The sequence below is a fragment of the Ictidomys tridecemlineatus genome, chromosome 14, assembly GCF_052094955.1.
Source record: "Ictidomys tridecemlineatus isolate mIctTri1 chromosome 14, mIctTri1.hap1, whole genome shotgun sequence".
NCBI classification, from domain to species: domain Eukaryota; kingdom Metazoa; phylum Chordata; class Mammalia; order Rodentia; family Sciuridae; genus Ictidomys; species Ictidomys tridecemlineatus.
In genome coordinates this window covers 279,418-307,312 of record NC_135490.1, presented here as the reverse complement: position 1 = coordinate 307,312, position 27,895 = coordinate 279,418, and the positions used below count along the sequence as shown (strand labels likewise).

At 49.2% G+C, this 27,895-nt stretch overlaps 1 protein-coding gene and 1 long non-coding RNA gene across 2 annotated transcripts in view; one reads left to right on the top strand and one right to left on the bottom strand.

The window, feature by feature from the left end:
* Nucleotides 1-10,718, bottom strand: LOC144370244 (uncharacterized). Its single transcript, XR_013430134.1, has 2 exons — nucleotides 9,668-10,718; nucleotides 1-6,404 (listed from the first exon to the last, which is right to left on the bottom strand). It is a non-coding gene; the product is annotated as an uncharacterized LOC144370244 (long non-coding RNA).
* Nucleotides 10,719-10,747: 29 nt separating this feature from the next.
* Tdrp (testis development related protein) overlaps nucleotides 10,748-27,895 on the top strand; it is a 31,914-nt gene continuing 14,766 nt past the window's right edge. The window contains exon 1 of the mRNA XM_078030706.1: nucleotides 10,748-10,979. Within this exon, the coding sequence (XP_077886832.1) occupies nucleotides 10,875-10,979 (105 nt within the window). The 5' untranslated portion in view covers nucleotides 10,748-10,874. The remainder of the gene's footprint in view (nucleotides 10,980-27,895) is intronic.

Genomic DNA, 27,895 nt, shown 5'->3' with positions numbered 1-27,895 from the left:
GGCAGCTGAACAAGGCTTTATTGAGATTCGCTCCAGTCCATCAGAGTGTGTGTGGGGGAAGTCGCACCCAGGCTCAGCCAGATTGGAACTTTATTGGGTTTAGGGCAGGCAGGGAGGGCTTGGGACAGGAAAAGGAGGTTTTTAGAGTCCCTTGTCCTCCTGGGGTTGGTTGTGGGAGCATCTTGCTGAGACCCTGCTGATTGACAGGTGGTAAGAGGCACCATCACTGCTTGTCTGTTGGCGCCTGATGGGTGGTTCTTTCGTGCACGCGGGCTGCCTGGTGCTTTGTTCCTTTAGCCACGTCAGGCTGACCCAACAGTAGCTCCCTTGAATGATGGCCTCTGTGCCTTCCCACTTGGGCTTTGCAGCAGGAAGCAAATCCCCACTCTGCTGCTGTCTACGTGCTGGATGTCCTTAGGCACTTGGTGCTGATCATCGTTAGTTTTTCTTCCAAAATACATATTCTTGGCGTCTCTAAACCACAATTTCTAGGGATAGATTGATGTGACTAGTTTCTACTTTCCTAAGCACTCCATGCAGCTCTGAGAAAAAGTACCACACTGGCCCAGCAGAACACGGACCACCAGCAAAATCCTCCTTATTTTGAACTGCTCTGTTAAGCGAGGCACAACTTGCTATCAAATTACTCAGCTCCTGCCCGCTGAGAGGGAGTCCTGTCGCTGAACCTGCCTGACCTTTGATATATCTTCTCTTGGGCGTGACACATTTTCCTCTGCTCCTAATGTTACAGCTGGGAACTTCCAAGACACCGAGGCAGCACGAAGGACCCCTTCAAACCCTGATTCTGTGATCAAGTCAAAGGTTTCAAACACCAAACACGTCGACATAGTTAAAGGGAAAGGGCACACTCTCAAGGGAGAAAGTGGCAAGTGTCCAGTGAGTCCTACTCAGGTCTCCCTTTTGACTGACAACAGGATGACATCAGACTGTCAAGTCCCCACTGCCATGACAACTCTAGGTCACTTTGGCCCCTGCTGACCAGTTCTAATTGTGTGTGTGTGTGTGTGTGTGTGTGTGTGTGTGTATGTGGGGGGGAGTACCAAGGATTGAACTCAGGTGCACTGACCACTGACCCCCATCCCCATCTCTATTTTGTATTTTATTTAGAGACAGGGTCTCACTGAGGTGCTTAGCGCCTTGCTTTTGCTGAGGCTGCTTTGAACTCGCCATCCTCCTGCCTCAGCCTCCTGAGCCACTGGGATTACAAGTGTGCACCACTGCACCCAGCTCTAATTGGATTCTTAAGCGAAAATTATTACAGATTTTATGGTTAGGAGGACTCATTCTTATTTCCCTGGGTTTTGGAAACTGCTCTCTGGAAAGTCCCCTTGGGTTCCCCTTATGGACATTATTGGGGGCTGCACTTCTCCTGCAGGTAACAGGTGGTTTAAGCCAGGTGGGGCAGCAGGTGGATTTCTTCTTGGAAGAGAGCATTTCCCACCACTCTGACCTCTGTGTCCCTTATCACTCGACTGGCTCCTGTTCACCCAGGGGCCAAGTTCATTCCATGGAGATATGACTTCAGAAGACCGGTCTCACCTCAGGAGCTTCCTATCAGTAGCCGCCCTGCGTGGCCATCACGCCACATTCTTGGGGTCAGGAACACAGAGGCATCCAGCCCAGGCACAGGCCACGTATATATATGTCAGCTCCAGGCCCTGAACTTCCCAAGAGAATCTCATTTTCAGGAGACAGGGACCCTTCAAGAGACCTCGGGACATGGTAGGATGAGTCACTTTGGGAACGATCTATCTGAATTGATTGGTCACCACTGCCCCATGACAGGTGGCAGCAAGAGTCTAAGCCCAGGCATAACACAGGTGGAGCTCTGCTCAAGGAACTTCCAGCCAGCTGGGCAAGATGTTCAGACCACGGCGTGCTGGGGAGGAGGGTCCCTCTAGAGACTGTTACGGAGGCCAGAGAGTGATCGGGAACATTCCTACAAAGACACACAGACTTACCGAGGACCTTTACTGTCATGGGGAAACCTTTATTATGTGGACTGACGTGAAGAAAGGCTGGATAAAAGGCATAATTTTCTTCAGGGGCAAGACAGAGTCGACAGCAAGTTCTCATGCACTGACATGAAAACTCTGTGGGATGTCTGTGCTGATGTCCCTCCTGGTTACCGGAGTCCCTGGGTCACAGGTCTCACAGGTCTCGGACCAGGGTGGGGCCAGTCAGCTCCTTCTGGAAGCTCCAGGGAGAATTCCGTCCTTTCTCGCTCTGGGGCCTGCATGTCTCTGGTTCTCTCTTCAGCCCCCAAACTTTCAACTCTCTCTCTCTCTCTTTTTCCTTCTGTACTAAGGGCTGAATATAGGACTGCACTACCACAGAACTACAGCCCCTGCCCTTTTAAAAATTTCTAAAATTTTGATACGGGTTTCACTCAGTTGCCAAGGCTGGCCTTGAACGAACCTGCCTCCTCCTGCCTCAGCCTCCTGAGAAGCGGGAATCAAGAGTTGTGTGCACCCTTTCCACTGACCGCAGTGATCTAGGATGATGGCCACAGGGGTTCACTTGATGCTTTGACTATGTCCCTTGTGGCTCTGAAACTTACATCCTTTTTCTTTTTCTAACCCTCTTCTCCATGATCGTCTCCCTAACTCATTTTCACCGAATCACCTCTAAAAAAGCCCCTGTTCCTGCGGACGAGCGGAATCAGGTCCAGTCCGTACCGGAGTCCGCTCTGTTTCTCCTTTGCTAGCAAAGCAACAGACCTCTTTTTCCTTTTTCTCAAACCACGTTCTCATTATTGGGTCGGCCTCAGAGACAAGCACCAAGCCTCAGCCACGTGCCCACTCCCTTCAGGTCTCCTGTGCTGTGTCCCTTCACAGTCACAGTCCTGGGATCAGGAGGGGTCCCTGCAGGGAGACCGTTGTCTTCCACCTGCTGAGAGGTGGGAGATAATACTAATTTCACTTTATTTCAGTGTTTTTCCCCCCAGATTCTTAAAAAAATGAGCACATGTAACTTTTTTAATATGTGTAAAATGTTAGTTTTCTTTTCCTTTAAATTTTAGGAGAATTCTTCTCATAAACAGAATTTAAATGACTCAATTGTGTTTTCTCATGTGGATATACACACCTGGATTCTCTAATAAGGCTCAGGAGGGAGGCCTGGCCTCCAGATCCTACCTCGGGTGGCTGCCTGGCCACATGGGGACAGCGTGGCACTGTTAACACCAAGGTACTTCCCCTGGCTTTCTAGGGCTGGGCACTCAGCCCTGACCTCAGGCCCTAGAGCCCCACCAGGGGACTCCTGCTGTCACCCGCAGCCCTCTGGAGACCCACTCACCAGGACAAGTGAAGGGTGTTGTCCACTCTGCAAGTACCTTTTCTTCCGGAGTGCGGACAGGGGGTGGCTGTGATGATGGCCCTGCACTGAGTCATACTGACGTGATGCACGACATCTGAACTGGGTATCTGAGCTCCTACCTACGATGATTTCTTATGCATGAATTTTGTGGCCATGAATCCCACCCATGATTGTGTTGGAGCCATGAACTATTTGCTGAGGGTGTGAGGGAGGACCTTTTTAGCATTTCCTTTCTGCTTTTCTTGTTGAAGTATCAAGTTTACCAGCTGGATTACTAAATTATTCTAAGTTGGTTAATGTGTAATCACTTTGTGCTTTTCATTAGATACAAAGTTGCCTGTTATCATTGCATCACTTTTTTTTAAATTTTTTTTATTTTTTATTTTTTTTTTAAAGAGAGAGTGAGAGGAGAGAGAGAGAGAGAGAGAGAGAGAGAGAGAGAGAGAGAGAGAGAGAGAGAGAGAGAGAATTTTTAATCTTTATTTTTTAGTTCTCAGTAGACACAACATCTTTGTTGGTATGTGGTGCTGAGGATCGAACCCGGGCCGCACGCATGCCAGGTGAGTGCGCTACCACCTGAGCCGCATTCCCAGCCCCATTGCATCCTTTTGTAAACAGAAAAGCACAATAAATATATTTTAAAATATTTGGGGGGGAGGGTTCCAGGGGTTGAACTCAGGGGCCCTTGAACACTGAGCCACATCCCCACCCTTATTTTATATTTTATTTAGAGAAACGGTCTCACTGAGTTGCTTAGTGCCTTGCCGTTGCTGAGGCTGGCTGTGAGCTGGTGATCCTTCTGTGTCTGCCTCCCAGGTCTTGCAGGTGTGCACCACCACAAAGACTACTTTAATACCAATATGGCATATGTTGCTATTAAATAGAATGAAATGGTGCAAGAAATATGTGTCAGGGAAAAATCCTGTAACTATGTAATCGGTTTTAAAAAGGAAAATACAGACAAACTTAACTTCAAAGTGCTGTCTGCAAACGAGTGTGGAGAACCATAAATGACTGTTTGCTACCATTATAACCCACACCTGAACTTCCCTAATTGTCCAACAGTTTTTTTTCTGGAGAATTGGATCCCATCTGACTTCCTTCCCTGGTCACTGGCTTTGCTGCAGAGAAAGAGGAAGGTTGGGGCTTCCTCTACCAAAGACTGTAATCCTGTATCCTGCTGTTGTTCTTTAAAAAAAGAAATATACTCTTGACATCTTAAAAAAAAAAAAAAGAAAAGAAAGAAATTCCATGCTGAAATGTATTTCTCCTGGGTCAGAGAAATCTCCTTCTTCTCCAAATCCCACGTGTGCTGAAAGTCAGGTCTATGTGTTCCCCACATGCACCTATGACTGACAGGGAGAGTGGGGTAGTGAGCTCCATTACTGGCACGTGTTGTGTGTGTGGCTGGGTGTATGGGGTGTTTATATAGGTGTGTGTGTAGGTCTGTGTGAGGTGTGTGTTGGGCTTGGGGTGTGTATACAGTGAGGGGTGTGTATGGCGTGAAACCCAGTGAACAGAAGGCCTGGTGCTCAGGGCTTTGCACACTGTCTGTGACCAGATGTTCAGGTTGGGGCATGATTCACACCTGTTTCGGGTGAGTTCTTATATAATCTGCCCAGGAATGCCCTCCCTTCAGGTGAGTAGGAAGGGGGCTGTAGGACCCTCTCAGCTCAGGCGGCTCTTGGTTTCCAGGTCCGTGGACAGCCTCCAGCAGGGCCTGTTTTGCAGACTTCTGGCCTGGTTTCCTGTCTGAGCACTGACAGTCAAGTGGAGAAGCCACAGGTTCTGTGCTAGCCAAGCTGGGCCTCCCGGGGCCTCCTTGCTGGAAAGGAAGGGACTGCCCTAACTCAGCCTCTTTGACCTGGCCCCTTTTGAATGAAGGAATGCAGAACTGCCCTGGTGAGCAGTGGTGGTGAGGGTCCCAGTGGGTGAAGAAGAAGAGGTGCACCTATGATAAGGACCCCACCCTCTCACCTGCTCTGCTTGGATGCCAGCGATCTCACCTGCTTTGTGGAGTGCACCCAGTTATCTCCCCACTCTGTGCAGGCTGGCTGTCCCACCTGCCCTGCAGGACCTACCTCAGCTCTATCCTCCCCCTGTGGCTCAGAACTGCTCTTCCCATGTGGGTGTGGCTGTTGCCTCTCAGGTACTGCAAGTCCTTTAGGTTAGAATCACAGCTCAGACGCATTGAGCACCACTGTGCATAAGGACCACTTGGAGATCCTCGAAGCTTTCTGTGAGGTAAAAGTTACTGCTTCACATAGGGAAGACCAAAGCACAGAACATGATATGGTTTCCCCAAGTCTCAGTGCTGCCGATGATGAAGCCTGTAGCCTGTCTGCTGGCACTGGAACCCAGGTCCTACCTCTGCTGCTCTGTGGCTGCAGATCACAGCCTTTAAACATGCTCGGTTTATGGGTCTGCATTTACACACGTGAAAAGCGTGTAAAGAAGATTATTTAAATAAAGACTGGTGACACAGAGTTTCTCCTCAACAGCCTGTCAGACCTGGGCTCTTTCCACTGGGCCTTGCCCATGGGCATGCTGTCTCCACCCACTTACTGTGAGAGCCCTGCTTCACCAGGTTAACCAGGACCCTCCTCTCCACACTCGACAGACCCCCCAACCCCCGCCATGGAACATCTGGTCACCCAGGCCTGCCTTCAGCTCCCAAGAGGTCAGTTTGCCTGAATCCCCCTCTCCTGGATTCTTTGCTGAGTGAATTTCCATCCACCAACTCGACCTGCTCCAGGCATCCATTCTCACTTGCCCACCCTGCACTTAGAGCTGAATCTACTCTTTCCCCCATTGTAAGACCCCAATGCAGTGGTCTCTGTACCTATTCAGGTGTCATCACTGCAGCAGTCTGCCTGATAGTCTGTACTGACGGTCCCTGAGTCCATTTTTTCACAGTGATGGTGCCAGGTGGGGTAGCCATCCTGGGCTCCCAAGCCCCTCACCAAGGACCGAAGCGTGCACCTTTGAACCTCCTTGTTCAGTCCTTGGGGTTCTGCGGGTGAGTGACTCCTGGGCCAGGTGCTCTGGACCAACGTCCCTTGAAGCTGGAAGGGGTAGATTTGGTTCTAGGTTCACTCTGGAGGTTGGGATGGGGCCCCTCTGAAGGGTACCTCCTGGGCATAGGCCTCCCTGGCTCTTCTCTGAGGGGGACGATTCTCCAGGGCTGGAAGTCTCCTCCTGGCTCTCTGTACCTCTGATGGACCCGGATGGACCCCTCCTTGTCCGTGTGGTTTTGCTGAGCTCAAAGCCTCCTTAGTGGCCTGGGGCTGTGGCTCAGTGGTAGAGCGCTCGCCTAACACATGCCAGGCCCTGGGTTCAAACCTTAGCACCACATAAAATAAATAAATAAAAATATTGTGTCCAACTAAAAAGTAAACACTCCCTTGGCCTGTCCCATCCTTCCCCTCCCATTCCAGCCTTCCGTCCTGTGGGCCTAGGCCCCTGCCCCCACTGGGAGTCTCAAAGGACTCGGGGACCCCAAAAGCCCCCTTGTGAGGCTGAGGAGAAAAACGGGGCTGTGAACCATGGACATCTTCTCTCCTCCGATGTCCTCCGTAAGGTCACATATCAGGGCAAAGAGAATCCCCAAAGACTCCTCCCTTGGCGTTGAAACAGCCCCCTGTTCCATCTGTCAGAAAACACCAAGTGGAGCAACCACAAGAGAGAACATCGTCGTCGGCCCGAGACACGGCCGAGACTTGAGAACAACACCCGAGATCCACTTGTGCGTCTCACGTTCACACTTGTCTAATAATGCACATTGCACATATGTGCTATTTTCTTGCCTCTGGTGGTATTACCAAATTAATTTCTGAAATTCCTTAAGGTTTTATTTAATTTGACTTAGACATGAATGAGCACTTAATTAAAAATTCCAAATCCCCAGAAATACTAACAACCCAAGTACTTTTTGAGTTCACATGACTCCTCACTCTTTGGTAAGATTAGTTCAATTTTGTTGGCTTAATAAAGACAGGTGTGGCTTTTGGGTTATTATAATTAAGTACAGTGCTTGAGGGTTTTTTTTGCAAATAAGATTAAAATATCTGATAGAGAAATATCTTGAGCTAATGGCTATCTTGTCAAATTTATATACTTCTGGCTTATAACATTTATACGTATAGAAAACCTTACTATGTATGGGTCTGTTAATAAGCATGCCCTTTTAGCCATGTTGAGAATTTGTACCATGAAACATCATGTATCTCAAGAGTGTGAGATGGCCTTAATAAAATTTCCTAGCTGGGGTTATAGCTCAGTGGTAGAGTGCTTGCCTTGCATATGTGAGGCCCTGGGTTACATCCTCAGCACCACATGAAAATAGACAAATAAAAGTAAAGATATTGTGTCTATCTACAACTAAAAAAAAAATTTAAAAAGAAAATTTGCTAGTCTACTTACAGAATGCTGACATATATCAGCCAGCCCTCAACCATCTAAATAGCTGAAAATGAGAAAATTCTGCATTTTCTATGCAAAAAAAGAGATTCCTTATGGGTGAAAATTATAATCAATGTATGTAAATAAAACAACTAAAAACAGCAAGAGAAGGGGGTCTGAATGAACAGTTTGCAAGAAAAGCAAGATTTTTTTTTTAATTTCTTTTTTATAGCACTAGAAATTGAATCCAGAGGCACTCTTCCTCCTGAGTTTTACTCCCAACCCGTTTTTATTTTGAGGCAGGGTGTTGGTAAGCTTCCCAGGCTATCTCTGAACTTGGCATCCTCCTGCCTCAGCCTCCTGTGTAGCTGGGGTGACAGGTGTGTGTCGCTATGCCTAGCAAGGTACGTTCTTGATGCGGGAAGGCGTGAGATATGAAGGGCATATACTTTGTTAAAGGAAGAAGAGTGATTTTTGTCCTACCCTTCTAGCTGGGATGACAGGTATGTGTCATTTGTCCTAATGACTGGTCATTTCAGGATGAAAAAAAGAGAAAACTACTGAATGGTACCTGAAAGGATATGGAAAGCAGCCAAAGGCGTTTGTGCGTTGTCCTGCTGGCAAGATGGAATGGATTTATAAGGTTTTAAAAAATGAACTTTCATATCAAAAGTACACTGGTGGAAAACTATAATTTGGTCTTTTTCCCATTAAAACTTTTCTTGGATTATTGATCATCTGGCTCTTAACCAGAGGTTGTAACAGGCCTGGAAGAAAGGCTGCCTTAGGAGACGACAGGCCTGGAGACATGTATGGAACCTTTGAATTCCAATCTTGTTCCCTTGGTGTTCTTTTGTGTCTTCTTTCTACTTATTTTTAAATATTTCCTCTACCCTTCCTTAGTAAGACTGCCTTTCTTCCATACTGCCTGGGATCTGCAGGGTTACAATTTAACTTCCAGTGACATGGGCCTGACAGCAACCTAGAACAGATGTGCCTGTGGCCATGTTGTCCTGGGCAGAGGGATCCTTCTGTTCCTCTGTGTCCTCAGTCAAGTTCCCACCTTGGACTGAAAGTGTCTTTGAGTAAGCTATGTTTGGACTCCGCTTTGTTTCTTTTTTGTTTCTTTGTTTCTTTTTTTAACTTTAATCTGTGTTTGTGCTACAGTGTCTCTGACAGCTCCCTGAAGCCATATGTTCATTGTGTGCTTCTCTAATCCTTAAGTTTTACCAGCCCAGAGCTGCCCATTCCATCTTGCTTGAAAAGGCACACAAGCTATATATATTCCCAATGTTCTTAAATATTTGTGCAGAAAGGAATTCCTAAATCTTCCTATATGGGCTGCTTGATCTTCAGCAGGTGCCTGTGCTTCTCAGATCTTGTGCTCTTTGGCCTGGTGGGTTCAGAGGTCTTTGGGGAGAGGCATGTGAAGCTGAGAACTGGGTTGGGAGAGGTGGTGTTATTGCCACTGTCTTGGTGCCCAGGTAACAGCTGATGTTCATGTATGTTTATGTCATGACCCTGTGCCTGAGTTCCTGGGCATCTTCCTATCTGAGTCCTGGACCAAGTTGCCACCCAGTTCCAACTTTAAAAGTTTTGTGGCCAGTCACTTTTGGAAAACCCACAAGTATACTTGATTATTTTTTAAGAGCAATCAAGTTACAAGGTTTAGAAAAGCCTTGTAGAAAATTCTGTAGTTTGGGATCCTAAATGATAAATTCAGTGTGAAAAGATAAGCAACATAGAAACATAGCAGGTAAAAATTTCTCCGTAGAAGCTAGTTTGCTGGGCAGGAGGGTATGCACATTAAAACTTTAACAGATATTAACAAACTGACTTCCAAAAGTTTGCACTGTTTGGCTGCCAAAAGTGAGTAAAGGTGTGCAGCAGGCCTCCCAAAGCTGCACCAGCATCTGTAAATATTTACCCTCCTGATAGAAGGAATGCTCATTTGCATTGCTCCTTTTGGATGAATTGTCATCATTTTGCATCTTGTTGCTTGGCTTTTCTGCAAAAGAAGTAAGAGTAGTTTGTCCTTCAAAGTGTGTGGGACTTAAGTGACTCTGGCCTGCTCAGGACCATCCTGGAAACGCCTTAGGGCAACCTGGAGCCCTCCCTCTCCCCCTCAAAGGCAGCCACAGCAGTCAAGATGACTCTGCCTGGTCTTCCCAGTGCAGTACAGCTGACTGCCTTGTCCACAGCTGGAAAACCAAGGATGTGACACAGAACTGACTGGTTACTGCCACCACGGCATGGCAAGGTCGGCCCTGTCTCTGCTCCTCTGGACCACAGATCCTGCGCGGGACCCTTGACCGTCCTCCCTGGGTTCATGGAACCTGCTCTGGAAGCTCGGTCTTCACTTCTCCTGCTTGGTCTGGAGTCCAACCACTGGGCCCACTGCAGGCTCAGAGCAGAAGCAAGCGCCTGCTGCCCATCAGGGACTAGTTCTTTTTCCCTGGGGCCTCCGTCCCCTTCCCAGCAAGCGCCGGCCCCCTACCAGTGTCCCACTCCTCTTTCAGCGCACAGACAGACCCCTGTGCTAATAGCCCAGGCCCCTCCGCCCGAGCCCCGCAACGGCCCCGCCCCTCTGCCCTGCCCGGAGCCCTCGAGGCGCCGCAGGCTGAGCATGCGCGGCTCCGACCTCCAAGTTGCCTTGGTGACCTGGGACAGGCCACGCCCCCAGGGGCTAAGGGGCTGGGGACCTGGGCGTCGGGGGTCGCAGGGGTCAGGGTCCGGCCCGGGGTGGGTTCTCTGGGTTGGCGGGGGTCCGGGTTGTGGGTGGCCCGCGTGGGTCGGCGGCTCGGTGGGATGGTCCTGCTGGAGGCCGAGCACCTGGGGGGGGGGGGAGTCGGGCACGACGGGGGCGGGGGTCGGCCTGGCCCGTGGGGACGGCGAGGGGAGAGCCACCGGGGAGGAGGAGGGCCCTGGAGAGCTGGCCGGGCTCCACCTGGGTGGACCTGGGGGGGCGGCCGCGGGGCGGGGGGGGGGGCGGGGGCTGGCCGGAGGTTGTGGGAGGGGGGCCGCCCGCCCGGCCCCGCCCGGCCACCGGCGGACGCCGCCGGAGCCGCAGGGAGCGCGTCAGCCGGGCTCAGGGCGGGGCCGTGGCGCGGACGGACCGGGTCGAGCCGCCCGCGATGTGGAAGCTGAGCCGGAGCCGGGTGCTCCTGGACGAGCCCGCGGAAGAGGAGGACTGCCTGGGGGCGGCGGCGCGGTCGGGGACAGCCGCGGCCCCGGCGCAGGTGAGGCGCGGGTGGGCTGGGGGCGCCGGCGGGGCGCGGGTGGGCTGGGGTGCGAGTGGGCTGGGGTGCAGGCGGGGCGCGGGTGGGCTGGGGTGCGGGTGGGCTGGGGGCGCCGGCGGGGCGCGGGTGGGCTGGGGTGCAGGTGGGCTGGGGTGCGGGCGGGGCGCGGGTGGGCTGGGGTGCGGGTGGGCTGGGGCGCGGGTGGGCTCTGGGCGCAGGCGGGGCGCGGGTGGGCTGGGGGCGCCGGCGGGGCGCGGGTGGGCTGGGGTGCAGGTGGGCTGGGGTGCGGGCGGGGCGCGGGTGGGCTGGGGTGCGGGTGGGCTGGGGCGCGGGTGGGCTCTGGGCGCAGGCGGGGCGCGGGTGGGCTGGGGGCGCCGGCGGGGCGTGGGTGGGCTGGGGGCGCCGGCGGGGCGCGGGCCCACAGGTGAGGAGGGCGCGCGACAGGGAGGGTCCGCCGTGAGGGGCGGGTGGGGGACGGGGTCGCGCTCGTGGGGGGCTGCGGCTGGTTAGGATCCCGGGCGTGAGGGGAACTTGCCGCGAAGCTCGTCCCGGGCCGCGGGTGCTTCTCGCCGTGTGGGCCCCGCGTGTGGTCAGTAGACGGCGTGGCCAGGGCCCCGCGGGTGGCCGGGGCTCCCGAGAGCCCCCAACGTGTCTGTCACCTCCCGGAGCCGGCGGCGGCAGGGCGCACGGCAGGGCGCACGGCAGGGCACTGTCCCGGCCGGCCGTCGGCGCTGCCCTGCACATTCCTGCGAAGGTGGACGTCTCCCGGCCCGAGACTGCGGCCGCGCCAGGTGCCGCTCGGTTCCGGGTGGAAGAGCCGAGAAGCCCTGACTCTCGGCGCCCGGGATCTCTGGTGGGGGCGCTAGAGGGTCGCGGGCTAAGTATTTGCACAACGCGTCTTTCCTTTGAACCTTGGGTTTTCCGAAGTTTGAAAGGCATTTGCTTGACAAATGTGGGGATATGTTTGGAATGGCTGGAATTTTTTGAGTAAAAAGAATCACAGGTGCTTCCTGTATGCATTCATAATCCTCCCCACCTTCTTTGCGTGTGCCTTGAAATTTAGGTCGGAAACCCAGCTTGCCTCCCTCCCTCCCTTTTCTTCCTCTTTTTCCTTACAATTCCTCCTTCCTTCTTCCCTCCGCTCCCTTTTTATTCTCTCTCTGTGGTACTAGGGATTGTATCCAGGGCTGCCCACCGCCACTCAGCCACATCTCCAGCTTTTTTTTTTTTTTTGTACTGTGCAGCATGCCTTTATCTTGTTTATTTTCACGTGGTGCTAAGGAGCAGACCCAGTGTCACACGTGCTAAGCGAGCAGTCTGCTGTGGAGCTATGGCTCTAGCCCCTCTCCAGCTCTTTTTGTTTTATATATTGCACCAGGGTTTCCCTAAATCGTCCAGGCTCCGCCTGGAACCTGTGATTCTGGGGCATCGGCCTCAGGGAGTAGCCACCGTGCCCTGCTAGCTAAAATTTCGTTTTGTGTTAAATTTTGAGCAGCTTTTATGAAAGCCAATGATGATTTACAGATCATTTCTTTCACAGTTGGAGTAGAAGAACTCTGAGACAAATTGTTTCATCTTATGATTTTTTTTACAGGAGTTCATTACCACTCCCAGTTCACAGAAATTGGAGTTGATTTCTTTCTGTTTCTGGTACTGGGATTGAATGAAGGGCTGGAGGTGTTGGTCAGTGGTGTGTTACCACTGACCAACACCTCCAGCCCTTGTGAGTTTTTATCCCCTGGGACCCCTGACCACCCTTTTCCAGCATTAGCAGGTTTATGTCATTCCCAGCTTACAGGAGTTGAAGTTGACTGTTGCATTTGAATATGGTCAGTACCAGAACTTGTATTAGAGAAATCACTTTTTGAGAGTATGTGGCCTTTTTACATTGACTTCTTTCACTCAATAATATGCTTTCAAGATTCCTTCATGTCTTTTTATGGATCAATAGCTCATTTCTTTTTAGTGCTGGATAATACTCCATTTTGTGGATGTACCAGTTTTGATCATTTTTCTTTATTATGGCATTGGGAATTGAGCAAAGGGCACTCTACTTCTGAGCTACATCCTCAGTCCTTTTAAAATTTTTTTTTTATGTGAGAAAAGATCTCAGTTGCCCAGGCTGGCCTGAAACTTGCAGTCTTCCTGCCTCAGTTTCCCTCTGAGAAGCTGGGATTACAGGTGTGTGTTACTGTGCCTGCCTACCACAGTTTATTCATCCACGTACCTACTTGTTTGCTTTCAACTTTTGGCTATTATGAGTAAGAGTGCTATAAACATCCGTGTGTGGGTTTTTTTTTTTTTTTTGTGTGTGTGTGTGTGTGTGTGAGTGTGTGTGTGTGTGTGTTAGGGCATGAGTTTTCAGTTGGTTTGGGTAAATGCCAAGGATGTGCTTTCTTGGTATGGATGTGGGTAGTTTTGTGAGACTGCTCTACTCCTTCCAAAGCAGCTCACCATTTGGCATTCCTAGCAGCAGTGAGAGAGAGTTCCTGCTGCTCCACATCCTCTCCAGCATTTGGTGTTGCCAGTGTTTGGATTTGGGCCATTTTTATTGGTGTGCAGTGGTGTCTCATTGTTTTTTAATCTGCATTTCCCCTGTGAAATAAAATATGCAGCCTCTTTTCACATGCTTACTCCCATCAGCATATCTTCTTTGGGGAGGTGTCTTTTAATGTCTTTGCCTCATTTTTAGAGTTTTAAGAGTTCTTTGTGTGTTTTGTATAACAATCTGTTATCAGATGTGTCTGCAAGTATTTTCTTCCAGTCTCTGGCTTTTATTCTAATTCTCTTCACAGTGCCTTTTGTAGAGCAGAAGTTTTTAATTTAAATGAAGTTCAACTTTTCAATTCTTTCATGGAATGCACCTTGGTGTTGCATCTAAAAACTTGTTGCCATACCATAGTCTTCTAAGTTTTCTCCTGTTGTCTTCTAGTAATGAGTGTAGACTGTGCTTTTTTGATACTTTATTAAGGATTGTCAGTATGTTGGAAAAACATTCAGTACTATCCAAAGTACAGGTATAAAGACACGAATTGGTATGTAAATACTGTGTATACAACCAGAGATATGAAAAATTGTGCTCTATGTGTGTAATAATTGTAAATTTATTTTTTAGGTATGCAATCTGAGATACTAAGCAAATTCATGTGGAAGCTGTCATATTAAAAAAAAGAACAGTAGAGAAAATATTTGTTAATTGTGGCAGGTCCTTCATACTTTTATTTCTTCTGGAGGATTGGTCTTTATCCAAAGCTAACTTCTCTTAGAATTAAATTTTAAAATTCATGACAAGTCTATCATACAACTGCTGCCTACAAATTTATTTAAATTTGAGAGAAGCAGAAACTAATATGTGAATAGTATTGATAGTACTGCAATTGATCACTTGTTTCATCAATAAAAGGTTTTAGAGTAGCAAAAAAAAATGCATGTAGTATTGAACGAGTCTGCTAAATTTGTTGTCTCAGTAGAAAGATGTTCTCAGTCCTTTTGTGCTTTCAACATGCAGGTTGAGAGTACACTGATGTTAGAAAGGTATTAGTTTACATTCATGCCTGTTCTGTCAGCTTCCTTGAAAATCAGGTCCACAAAGCTATAATCTGTGTGTGTGTGCATTAAAGAAAAAAAAATAGCTGAATGTTGGGTTCTAATAAGTTCAAATATGAGGTGCTCAAACTTACTACTTGGATCAAGGGACACTTTACTAAAGTAGTTTTAACACGGTGAAGAGTAAATTACCCTGTGATTCTCTTTAGGCCATTGACCTGTTTGGTCATAAGAACACAAATATTTTGATTAAAATAAGCAGGTTGATAAGGAGAACCACTCGTTGTTGTCATTCAACAAGAAGGAATGTGTTTTAATGAGTTTCATCTTAAGTAGGTCACTAAAGCACGTGGCAAAACCCCTTGGATACCAGTTGTTAGGGAACTTCTTCCCTCAGTCCTAAGGGGTGCATTGTTAATGTTTTTGTGTATCATGGAATCTGTATGCAGCTGTACAGATGCATATGTAAGGACACACATTTGCCTTCCCGTCACAGGCACCTCTCTGTCCTCAGATCGTCCGGTTAACAGTACCTGTCTCATGGAGGACTCTATTTTAGCATCGCCAGCTGAAAAGAGGTGAATTTTCAAGACTGTGCGGTGGTAGCTGTTTTTGGATGGATATGCCAAAATGTATTTGATGGGGCATATTGAGGGGCTGGGCTTTGTTTTGATCCTACCCCTGAGAATGTTAGCAGAGAGTGGAGAAGGAGATGCAGAGACCCAGCACTGGGGGTCTCCATGGGTGCATGCGGCTGAGCTGACTGCAGGCGGATTTGGTCAGCTGTAAGTCAGGGCCTTCCCAGACAGACCTTGGGGAATTTTCATGTTAAAAATATTTAAAGGGTTAGACATATTCTATAGGCATGGCCAGAAGGGATGGAGGAAGAAAAGAGAAAGAAAGGAGTCAAAGACTGTTTCAGGAATTTCAGAATCAGGTTGGAAGATGAAAAGAATGAGGGAGTCTGAGTCGAGACCCCCAGCATCCTCCTGTGCGGTGCTGGGAGGGCTCTTCTGGAGCTCGCTCAGCTGATGGTATCTGGGAAGGAAGGAGTGCCGTCACCTGGACAGTTGGTGGTTGGGTCCAGCGCCTAGGCCCAGCCAACCACCGCTGGCATCTGTCCAAGGGATGGTACAGTGGGAAGAGGCCCTGGTGTGCCTCAGATGTGCCTTGTCCACCATCCTGGCCTCTCTGCTTCTGTAGCTAACACATCGTTGCTGTTTTCCGTGAGTTGCCGCAGATGTGTGCCCTCTCCTGTCAGAAGCCCACGGCTTTCCCACTGGGCAGCGAGTGGCGATCGCTCCTGACCGGTGCAGAAAGAGGGTTCTTCTTCTTCCAGGCGCATTTTCTGTGTTCAGATGTTGAGTGATTGTATCCGTCCGTTTCCTCTGCTGTAGCAAGTGGGATAAACCGGAGGTTAAGTGGCACTCTCCACAGTTCTGGAGGCTGCAAGCTTGAGACAACGTGCTGGCGGCATATCTGCTCCCGCTGGCCTTCGGGTGGAGGGAAGTCGGCTTGGCCGCGGCCTCTCTTTGTGAGGACACTTATGACCGCTTTGACACTGACCACCGTCCTAACGCTTACCCCCACACACCATCCTCTGGGAATAGGGCTTCGAAAGGTGGATTTTGGAGGGACACGAACATTTAGACTTCAACAGGAGTGTTTGCTTGTATGATATACAGATTTTTCTTTTTTAATAGTCCTCTTTTGAGGACCTTTAGGAGCACATTCTAGTCTTGTCCTTTCACTTATATGAGGGAAATTTCTTCAAGTAGATCAATCATGAAACCCTTGAACAGTGAAGGTTAACTGCACCTCCCTTGCAGGGCCACCACAAGACTCTGCGGTGACAGATGGCAGCAGACAGTGCAGGCCCTCCATGGGGCAGCACCAGCACCCTCAGTCCGGTTCCTAACAGACCTCTGCTGAGCCCTGCTCACAGCACACACAGTACCAGGGGGTCACAATGTGAGAACTGATTAACATCTTCCAGTTTTGAACAGAATACTGTATTCCCAGGGAGAAAATTCTAGAGCTAAAGCTTCATTTTCTTTCTTTAATAGACACTTATTCATTAAAGAGCTCACACAAGGAATCCTGGAATCATGGGGGCCTTTCCCCTGGAGCCCTGGGCCCTCCTTACATTAAATTTGATACCCTTCCTGCTTCTGGTGTTTGGAAGTAACTGCTCCCTCCCTGCACCTGCAGAGAGCCACCGGCAGAGCAGGGACTGCAGGGTATGTGCCTGGGATCCACCAGCTGACAGAGTGAGCATGAAATGTCCCGTCTGCCTGCAGCCGACAGAAGACAGCTGTGCTCATGGTCTGTGCTCTCTGTCTGGATGAGACTCACCTGAAATCACAGGTGGGAATCCTCTCAGGCTTCCGCCTCAGTTTCCACCCCTGAGGCTGCTGCCCTTAGCCCCACTCCTCAGCCACAGCAGAGCTGGCCATCGTCCCCAGTGATCCACTGAGGGCAGAGGACAGCTGTGGACAGAGCACTCCGCCAGGCCTGCCGTGGCACGGAGCAGCTGCCCACTCCCACGGTGAGCCCGTAGGGTGTGAGGCAGTGCCCACAGGCACCGAGAAGGGCACTCCTCCAGGCCACGGAGTCCAGGGAAGACCAGCTAGAACTCCCAAGTTTAAAACTGGCCTTCACAGGTGCCCACTGCACAGGGCAAAAGGCAAGGCCTCCCTGATGAGCAGACCTGCACCTACAAGAAGATTCTAGAGCTGTGCTTTCCGGTTCCGTGGCCTTTAGCTGAAACTAGCTATTGAGAACCTGCACCGGGGCTGGGGCTGGGGCTCAGTGGGAGAGCACTCGCCTGGCACATGCGAGGCCCTAGGTTCTATCCTCAGCACCACTTACACATAAGTAAATAAATAAAATGAAGGTCTAGTGTCAACTACAACTGAGAAGTATTTTAAGAAAAGGAAAAAAGAATCTGAATTTTTAATTATTTAAATTTCAGTTTAAAAGCAGATATTTAATTTCAGTTATTGGAAAACTTTTCAGGATTTGTGTAACAATTCAGATAAAACAATCTACTTTTACAGCTGTGAATTTTATAACCCTTAAATACTGATCAAGTATTTCTGATGAAAATTTAGCACTGAAATTAAATGTAAAATCAAATGTAAAATGTGCCGATAAATGAAACACCACATATCTAAGACCAAGCATGAAAAAAGTACAATACATATCTCATGAACAGATTTTTATAGTTTACATATTTATGTAATTATATTTTGAAAATACTGATCTGAAATTTTGCATCAGAACTATTTTGATGAGCTACTAGAAAACACTGTTGTATGCATCTAAGGGACCGCAGCACTGCTGTGCCCGACGGGATGACCTCGGTCTCCTCTTTCTCCTCCTTACTCCTCTTCCCTTCCTCTGAATAACTCATCCAGGGAGAATGGACTAGGGCTCTTCTGCTGCGCTGTACCAGGTGTCCAGTAACAACCCTGTCGGCAGGTGTTGTCCGCTTACCCAGGAGAGGGGTCTGAGCAGGCGACCATCCTCCCCCCTTCCCCAGGTCTGGTGCCCTCCACTCGACCAGCGCCAAAGAGGCCAGCTCTGCCCTAGGGCAGCATGTCCTCGTCCACTCATGTCACAGGAGCCTGGCACCAGCATGTGCCTGGCTCTGCTCTTGGCGTCAGGGCGCAGCCTGCTTCACGGTCTTTTCTGTCGTGAATTTTCCAGTCCAGAACGTAGATGTCTTGGGACAAGTGAAACACGCAGCTGCTGGAGTCCAGCTGTTCCCCTTGCTGGCCGCAGCTCTGTGGGCAGCAAGCGTCCGCAGGAGTGCCAGCAAGGATGAAACATGAAGGTAGAACATTGCCTTGTTTAACCCCGGCCAGGAAGGAGCCCTTGCTATTCTGCACGTTTGCAGATACTTGCACGAGCACTTATTGATCGGCATGGGTGTTGGATGTGACAGGAAGAAGTAGGTATGTGAAACCGTGTCAAAACAAGCAGCAGGGCACAGAGGCAGCCTTCTGAATGGGATCAGTATTTCTCAACCCTATGTCTGATAAATGGTTAATATTTAATGTGCAAAGAACTTGTGCAACAATGAAAAAACAAATGAATTAAAAATGGGAAAGATCTATTTAAAGAAGGTAAACAAGTGCCCTATAAGCACATAAGATATTCATGACCAGTTCTCAGGGAAGTGCAAGTCAAAGCCATGAGAGATTACTTCACACTTGTTGGTGTGGCCACTGGAAAGAAAGAAAGACAGCCAGAAAATGACCAGTATAGGAGGATATGGGAAAATAGGACACTCATACACGATTGATGACTAGATAACAGGATGTAGCTACTTTGGAAAATGGTGGCAGTTCCTCTTAAATTTAAAATTGAATTACTCTATGATCTGGCCATCCTTCTTTTGGATGTATATCCTAAAGAAATGATTTCAAGATCACAATGAGGTATCTGCTTGCCCACATTCATTGCAGCTCTGTTCACAATAGCCAAGAGGGGAAAACAATCTAAATGTCTATGGATGGTTCCATGGTAAAGCAAATGTGATCTCGATGTTCGGTGGAATATTATTCCGTGTCTTATGCTGTGACATGGATCCACCTTGAGACGTTGTGCTTGGCGAATTAAGCCAATAATAGAAGACAGATAAGGCACGATTCTACTGGTGTGGAATTGAAAGTAATCAACTCTTAGAAACAGAGGCTGGTTGACAACCTCTGTGGTTGGTGGGCCTTGTTACTGGGGGTCCCATGTCCTACATGCTGATGACAACTGGGCCCGTGGTGGTGAGCTTGTCTCCAGCCCTCTCCTCCTGCAGTTCAGGGCCAGTGGTGGGGTCTGACTGCACCTTCCAGCCTCTGAGGGTGGGGTGAGTTTTCCAGGCCACCGGTCGTCTTGCCGAAGCCATCTAGGTCCTGTTCCGTGAGTCACCATATCAGCAGACAGTAAGTTCCAGTGGTTTTGGGAACTTGGCCGAGCCACGGATAAATACTAAATTTTGTTTTCATTTTACCACATGCTGAATTTTGATCTATTTGTATGGATTTCAAATTAGACTCTATTAAGATAATTATGTGAATGACTTAAAACTTTTAAAAAGTGATGAAATGCCCCAGTCTCGCCCTGACCCTTGCTTCCGGGCTTAGGTAAGTATTCGCTCCAGTCTTCTACTTTCTTGTGGCTTCATTTAAAAGAAATAAGTTCAATCTGCTTAGAATTATTTTGTCACAATGAAATGGATCTGTGTTTTCTCTCAGAATAACCAGTTATCTCAAATCCATTTTGAAGTGAGCCACTTTTCATTGTGAATCGTGTCTGTGTTTGGGGCTGATCGGGTTTTCCACCTGTATAGTGTTTCTGTCTGTTTTCATTTTACTTCCACAACTTTACTTAGTAAAGTTTTATAATCCATGAATTACTGGGTAATGTAAATTGATTTTTATTTTAGACTTGAGAAAATACATCCGCCTTAGCATGTTTATTATTAATTTTTTTGGTATTATTAAGCAATTCTATTGTCTTCTCCTTTTTCAGTAGATGACTTTTTAGAGCACTTTTGGGTTTACAGCAAGATTAAGTGAAAGGTACAGAGATTCCCTGTAATCCCCCGTTCCCACACCGTCTCCTGGACCAACATCTGCAGAGAGGTGCGTTTCTCGGTCAGTGAACCTGTGGAACTCCTCATCACCCAGAGTCCACAGCCGACCTGCGGGGCCTCTTCTGTGTGCTGCAGTCTGTGTGTGGGCAGATGTGCGACGGCAGGGTCCACCGATTCCCTGCTGAACACCGTTTCCCCTGGCTTCCTCCGTCCCTGGCAACCACTGACCTTTATTTTATTTTATTTTATTCTATTTTATTTTTTATTTTTTTATTGTTGGTTGTTCAAAACATTACATAGTTCTTGATATATCATATTTCACATTTTGATTCAAGTGGGTTATGAACTCCCATTTTTACCCCGTATACAGCTTGCAGAATCACATCAGTTACACTTCCATTGATTGACATATTGCCATCCTAGTGTCTGTTGTATTCTGCTGCCTTTCCTACCCTCTACTCTCCCCCTCCCCTCCCCTCTTCTCTCTCTACCCCCTGTACTGTAATTCATTTCTCCCCCTTGTATTATTTTTCCCTTTCCCCTCACTTCCTCTTGTATGTAATTTTGTATAACCCTGAGGGTCTCCTTCCATTTCCATGCAATTTCCCTTCTCTCTCCCTTTCCCTCCCACCTCTCCTCCTTGTTTAATGATGGTCTTCTTCTCGTGCTCTTCTTCCCTAGTCTGTTCTTAGTTACTCTCCTTATATCAAAGAAGACATTTGGCATTTGCAACCACTGACCTTTGCACTGGCCCTGGGTTTCACCTTTGAGGGGTGTGATGTACTTGGCACCGCAGTGAGCGGCCTTTTGGAATGGCTTCTTGGACTCAGCAGTGCGTTGCTTTCTTACGTGGCCTCTTTTTATGGTTGATGGTTCATTTTTTTTTTTTAATCACTGAGCACTTCCTGTTATCTGGATGTACCACAGTTTACGGACCCCCTCACCTACTGAAGGGCATCTTGGTTGCTTTGGAGTTTTGGTGATGAGAAAAGCCTATCTACACGTCTGTGTGCTGGTTTTAGTGTGGACACATGTCAGCTCTTCAGGGCTTTTGAGTAAGTAGCAGGGAACGTGCCTGCTGGGTTGTAAGGAACGGACAGACTGTCTTCCAGGGTACATGTGTCATTTTGCATTCCCGCCCGCCGCAGTGGATGAGAGCGCCTGCTGCCAGCACGTGGTGCTGTTTGTGTCTGGAGTCTGGCCGTGACGGGTGTGCAGTGCACCTTACCTGTCTGTGCTCCACACCACAGGTGCTGACTTGCATCTGTGTCTCTTCCTTGGAGATTGCTGGTCAGGCTGTTCTAGAAGAGTTCTTTGTGTATTTTTGATAGCAGTTCTCAGTAAGATATCTCTTGCAAATATCTTTTCCAAGTCTGGGTTTCTCCGCATCCTCTGCAGTGTTTTATTTGCCTCATACAGTCCTGAGGGACATGCTTTATCACAAGAAGTGACAACAGCTTACTGTCTGGTTTTACTTAAGAAGAAAGGAACAGACGAAGATCTTGTTTCTGCTTTATGCTCTGCCTTCCTCCCGAGCACCGTGCTGTAACACCTAGACCACTCCTTGGCTTTCAGACCTCTGGATGAGCAGGCAGTCCTGATGCCCATGTGCACTCGCCAGGTTTAATCCGAGACGTTGGTAAATGTGTGCCACAGAGGATGTGGACCAGAGGGGAGGGAGTGGGAGGAGGGCCGTCCTGCGCATGTCCCTCATCAGGGTCCACACAGCAGCTGTCAGTGTGTGTGTGTGTGTTGGGGGTGACATTTGGGCTAGGAGGTCACAGAGTGGGTGAGCAGGACCAGCCACCCAATGTTCAGACGGCCTGTGGCACATCGGGGGGATGTGGGCACCTCCGGGAGGGAGCCTGGAGCCGGCTGACCGCTCACCCTCCACTCAGTGGTGTGTAGCGTGCTGTGCCTGGGAGCCTGAGGCCCTGGAGTAAGCGGCCTGGTGCTTGTGTCCACAGCGAGGGGCGGTGGGAGTCCAGGGAGCTGCTCACAGGGCCTTGCAGTGCTTCCTTTCCCTGGATGCAGCTGCCCTCAGGTCCACGGGCTGCAGCCCTGTGGTGCTGCCACCACTGCTTCCGGGTCTGGTCTCCGCTTCCCCTGACCTTCTCCCCCAGCAGCTTCAGCTTATTATTTCAACCTCAGGAAACGTGGAGCCTCGTCCTGCCCAGTGTTATCTTCATGAGATCGGCAGGCCTGTTTCTGTCATGCTTTGTTTGTAATGTGGTGTCATCTATCACTAGAAGTCCCTGAGCGCTGTCTGGCCCTGCGTGGGGGGGTGTGGGTCGGGGTCTTCCTGGCTCTTTTCCATCCAGCCCTCATGGCAGCCCTCCCTTCCCCCAGGGTCTCGCTGGCTTCCGTGGTGGCTGGTGGCATCTCTGGCTCATGGCACACCGCAGCAAGTACCTGCATCTGTGGTGGCCAGCGCACACACTGGGCCCTGGGTCCTGCTCTGTCCCTGTGTCTCTAAGCGGTGGTCCAGGCATTCTGGGGGGAGAGCAGTGTCTTGGCACACTGGCCTGAGAGGACTCCAGCTGTGAGGAGGCTGGGTGTGGCTCCAGGGAGCACTGTGAGCCCGGGCCCTGGGTCCTGTGTGTCCTCCTCCTTGGGCTTGTCCCAGCTTGCTGGCTAGTCCTGTCTATCCCTCTGTGGCTCTGATCTTCACCTCCCTCTCCCACCAGTAACAGGGGACATCTGGAGTGTCCTTTTTTGAACAGGTGTCTGAACCTACTCAGTCTGCCTCCTGGGAGAGGGGAAGGGCATTGGACTGGCTGTTTGTGCTGGACCTGGCTGGCCCCTCACGCCTGCCCGTGCTCTGCCTGAGGTGGCTGCAGTCTCTGGCAAACCCTCAGTGCAGTTGTACCCTGCACCAGTTGCCCTTGGGTGACCCCTGGACACGGGGCCGTTGATCAGAGCTGTTCCCACCGTGGTTTGAGGTTTCTGTGCTGTTAAGGCGTGGGCCTGGCTTCCTGCTCTCAGTGAGGTACTGATTGCCCGATGGCACTGGTTTTGTTACCTTTTGTACCCCCTTGCTGTGGCCAAGGAGGATGTCGAGACACTGTGGGAAGAGGTGGGAGCAGGTGGAATTAATGCCAGCTCTGGCCACAGGTTTGGGTCTCATGCCACTCCTTAGGATTTTGATTGGCAGAAGTAATGGATTTAATGGATTATGTTTCTTCATTGGGATTGCCTTTTCCAGTTTCTTTAAAAAAAACAGAGAGATATTTTAAGCATTTTCAATATTGTGAAAACTAATATTTATCCCTCTCAACTCAAAGTGGACAAGGACCTAGGAATTAAACCAGGGACACTGCGTCTATTAGAAGAAAAAGTAGGCCCAAGTCTCCATCGTGTGGGATCAGGCCCCAACTTCCTTAACAAGACTCCTGTAGCACAAGAGTTGATATCAAGAATCAGTAAATGGGATGGATTCAAACCAAAAAGCTTCTTCTCAGCAAAAGAAACAATCTGTGAGGCGAACAGAGAGCCTACTAATTGGGAACAAATTTTTATTATATGAACATCTGATAGAGCACTAATCTCTAGATTATATAAAGAACTAAAAAAATCTTAACTCCAAAAAAAAAAAAAAACCTAATCAATAAATGGGCCAAGGAACTGAACAGACACTTCTCAGAAGGTGATATACAATCAATCAACAAATATATGAAAAAATGTTCAACATCTCTAGCAGTTAGAGAAATGCAAATCAAAACTACTCTAAGATTTTATCTCGGGCTGGGGATGTGGCTCAAGTGGTAGCACGCTCGCCTGGCACGTGCAGGGCGCTGGGTTCGATCCTCAACATCACATAAAATAAAGATGTTGTGTCCACCGAAAACTAAAAAATAAATATTAAAAACAATTCCCTCCCCCCCCCTTTAAAAAAAAAGATTTTATCTCACTCCAGTCAGAATGGCAGCTATCATGAAAACAAACAGTAAGTGTTGGCGAGGATGTGGGGAAAAGGTACACTCACACATGCTGGTGGGACTGCAAATTGGTGCAGCCAATATGGAAAGCAGTGTGGAGATCCCTTGGAAAACTGGGAATGGAACCACCATTTGACCCAGCTATCCCACTCCTCAGTCTATACCCAAAGGATTTAAAAACAGCATACTACAGTAGGGACACAGCCACATCACTGTTTATAGCAGCACAATTCACAATAGCTAAACTGTGAACCAACCTAGATGCCCATCAGTTGATGAATAGATAAAGAAAATGTGGTATATATACATAATGGAATTTTACTCAGCATTAGAAGAGATAAAATCATGGCATTTGCAGGTAAATGGATGGAGCTGGAGAATATAATGCGAAGTAAAATTAGCCAATCCTCAAAAACCACATGATTTCTCTGATTTAAGGATGCTGATCCCTAATATGCTGCCTGAGGTCGAGGGTGGGGTGGGAGTGGGAGGATTAAATGAACTCTAACTAGGGCAAAGGGGAAAAGGGGAGGGAGAGGAGGGGGCATAGGGGTAGGAAAGGTGGTGGGATGCGACAGTCATCAGTACCCTAAGTACATGTATGAAGACATGAGGGATGTGACTCTACTTTGTGTAAACCAGAGATATAAAAAATTGTGCTGTGAATGTGTAATATGGATTTTAATGCATTCCATTGTCTTGTATAACAAATTAACATTAAAAAAAATCAAAAGACCCCTCTCATTTCCTGAGTTTCACAGGAGGGCCAACCTGGCGAGCCGGTTATAAAACAATTAGCATTTAATGATGAGGTGTGCACGGGTTGTATAACGCGCGGATGGAGTATTCCAGAGTCTTGCTGAACAAAAGCACATTTGTACAAGGAAGGCCATGCACTGCTGTTTTAGGTTTGTAGATCCATCTGCTAACTGGACAATCTCATGGTTTTTCATTTTAGATTGCATAAGCAATTCCAAATGTATTAACTAACATGTTTTTATTAGGCAATGAGATTGGGTGAAGGTTAGAATGTATATTGGTTACATAAATTGAATCTCAAAGCACTATTTAGGAAAGACTAATTTTTATTTCAGCAAAATACTTTATTTAAAAATTTAGTGTGGGAATTAAATTTTCCTCACTACTCCAAATAAATAATTACCATTACTAGGAGTAATTAGCCGTTTAGTTTTCAAATATGTTTGTTTGAAAAGGACACAAGGTGGAGGTGCTCAGAATGGGATGTCTGGCAAGGCAGCCCACAGCCACAGACCACGGAGTTGGCTGAGGAACGTTGAAGAAGCAGACGTGCCTTTCCTGATGACTGTTTTCACATGACCTTTGGGCGTGGACTTTGTTGGTTAGGATTTAAATGGCATCTCCTCTTCTGTTGATGGCCCTGGCATCAGCTGCAGAGGTGAGGGAAGGCGGCTGGCTTGGGCAGTGGCTGGCCCTGCAGGGAGGGCAGCCCGGGCACATCTGCAGCTGGTGGAGGTAAGCTCCAGCTGCTGTGAGGCACTGGGCCCCAGGACTGTGGCAGAGCCCGCCCTCTGCTCTGCACATGAGGGGCATTGGAGGGCGGCTCAGCCTCTCCCCACAGGGAGGAGTTGTTAGGACCCTTGCCTTCTTTGTGCCTGTCTCTGCTCTCCACCTTTGCTTTAGGGCCCCTCACAAAGGGCTCATGAGACGGTGACTGGTGAAGAGGGAACAATCACACAGGACCCGTCCTTGAGCACACCACAGGACACACAGCTGCCTGCTGGCGAAGTGTAAAGGTGCCTTTACAGAAGTGCCTGCTAGAGGTCCTGTGGCATGACAGGGGGGGTTTGTGCCCAGGACCAGGGCAGCTGCTCTGCTGTGAGGAAGCCTCCTGAGCAACAGAGATGGGGGTCAGCGAGTCCTGGCTGAGGTGTCCTCCGCCTATTTGGCAAGATCCGTTGGCAGGAGGCCTCCAGAGTGGTGTTGTGTGTGTGTGTGAGGAGGGCTGAGGCTGAGAGGCCAGAGGATAGCTCCAGATGTGTCTGTCTTTCTACAGGGAGGGAGCTCATGGTTTGGGCTTGAAATGTGTCCCTTCCAGGCACTAGGCTCCCTCTGCAGTGAGCAGGATCTTGCTCCCGTCCAGAGACTGCACTGGAGAGGGCACACGCACCTGCTTGTGTTCCAGCCAATATGAATGGGGACAGGCCTCAGGCACCAGCTCTACTGATTTGTGAGCACAGCCTGAGTCCTCACATTGGCTGTGTGTGGTCCTGAACAGAGTGTAGGGTGTGTGTGTGTGTGTGTGTGTGTGTAAGAGAGAAACCTGGGGCAAAGTATGTGCATGTGTGGTGTATGTGTGAGAAAAAGAGAAAGAGATACTGGGAAAATTGCTGTGTGTGTGTGTGTGTGTGTGTGTGTGTGTGTGTGAGAGAGAGAGAGAGAGAGAGAGAGAGAGAGAGATATCTTGGGCAAAGTGTGCAGTGTGTGCGCCTGTGATCCTGGACATGTGCATCTGGTGTGTCTGGCTATGATGCTGCATCCGAGGGCACCTCGGTGTTGTGATTGTGCTGTGCCATTAACAGACAAAACTCTTCTGTGTTTCTACAGTGCCAGAACTTATTGAATAACAATATATCCACAGGCTACTGAACTCTCATCAGGGGCAGTTCTCTGGCCACACGAGGGTCGCCTGGCAGTCCCAAGCTGGGCAGTCGCAGGTTCTTGTGTTCCAACCTTAATATCTAGAATCTGAAACACACAAGCCACACCTACTTCACACAGTGATAGAAAACAGGTCACAGAGAGACTCAGGAAGGGCCAAGCCACTGCAGGGTTGCAGGATGCTGAGCCAGGCACAGGAGAGGCAGGAGTGCAGGGTCCAGGAGTGCCTGGGTGGGCAGACAAGGGTTTCAGGAACGGTTCCCAGAGGGGGTCGAGGCCGAGGACCTGGATGTGAGCAGTTTCAGTCTCAGAGCATCAGCTGACTGTCAGTGTGGAGTGGGCCATGCGTGGTTGTCACAGGCGGGAGAAAGCCTGCTCTCCTAGGTTCACTGCTGTGGCAGTTATCCTGGGTGAGGCTGTGATGAGTGACAAGGAGATGGGGTCAAGATGCTGCCATGTCCTGTCTTGGGGTGCTCCTCTTATGGTCATCCTTGAGGTTGATAATTTCTTGTGCTGGGTGTTCCTGATATGATTTGGGACATCCAAGTGTCCAGGTTTTCCTTGATTTAGTTGGATAAGTTGGCAGGTGAAAGTTATTTATCAGTTTGTGCCTGTGGCCCTTGTGATGTTAGGCTGGTGGTGGTTGCTTACATGTACAATCAAGGTGCGGAATCATTACACCTTGGTACATGGACTCAAAATGGAATGGGTTATGGCAAACTGCTGCTTTATAAGATGGACTCACCAGGCCAAGCACAGCCTGAGAACTGCTGTTCTACATACCACAAACACACCTGGGGCAGGCACAGCCTGAGGACTGCTGTTCTACACACCACGGAGTACCTCAGGGCAGGCACAGCCTGAGGACTGCTGTTCTACACACCATGGAGTCACTAGGGCAGGCACAGCCTGAGGACTGCTGTCCTACACACCATGGAGTCACTAGGGCAGGCACAGCCTGAGGACTGCTGTCCTACACACCATGGAGTCACCAGGGCAGGCACAGCCTGAGGACTGCTGTTCTACACACCATGGAGTCACTAGTGCAGGCACAACATGAGGAATGCTGTTCCACACACCGTGGAGTCACTAGGGCAGGCACAGCCTGAGGACTGCTGTCCTACACACCATGGAGTGACTAGGGCAGGCACAGCCTGAGGACTGCTGTTCTGCACACCATGGAGTCACTAGGGCAG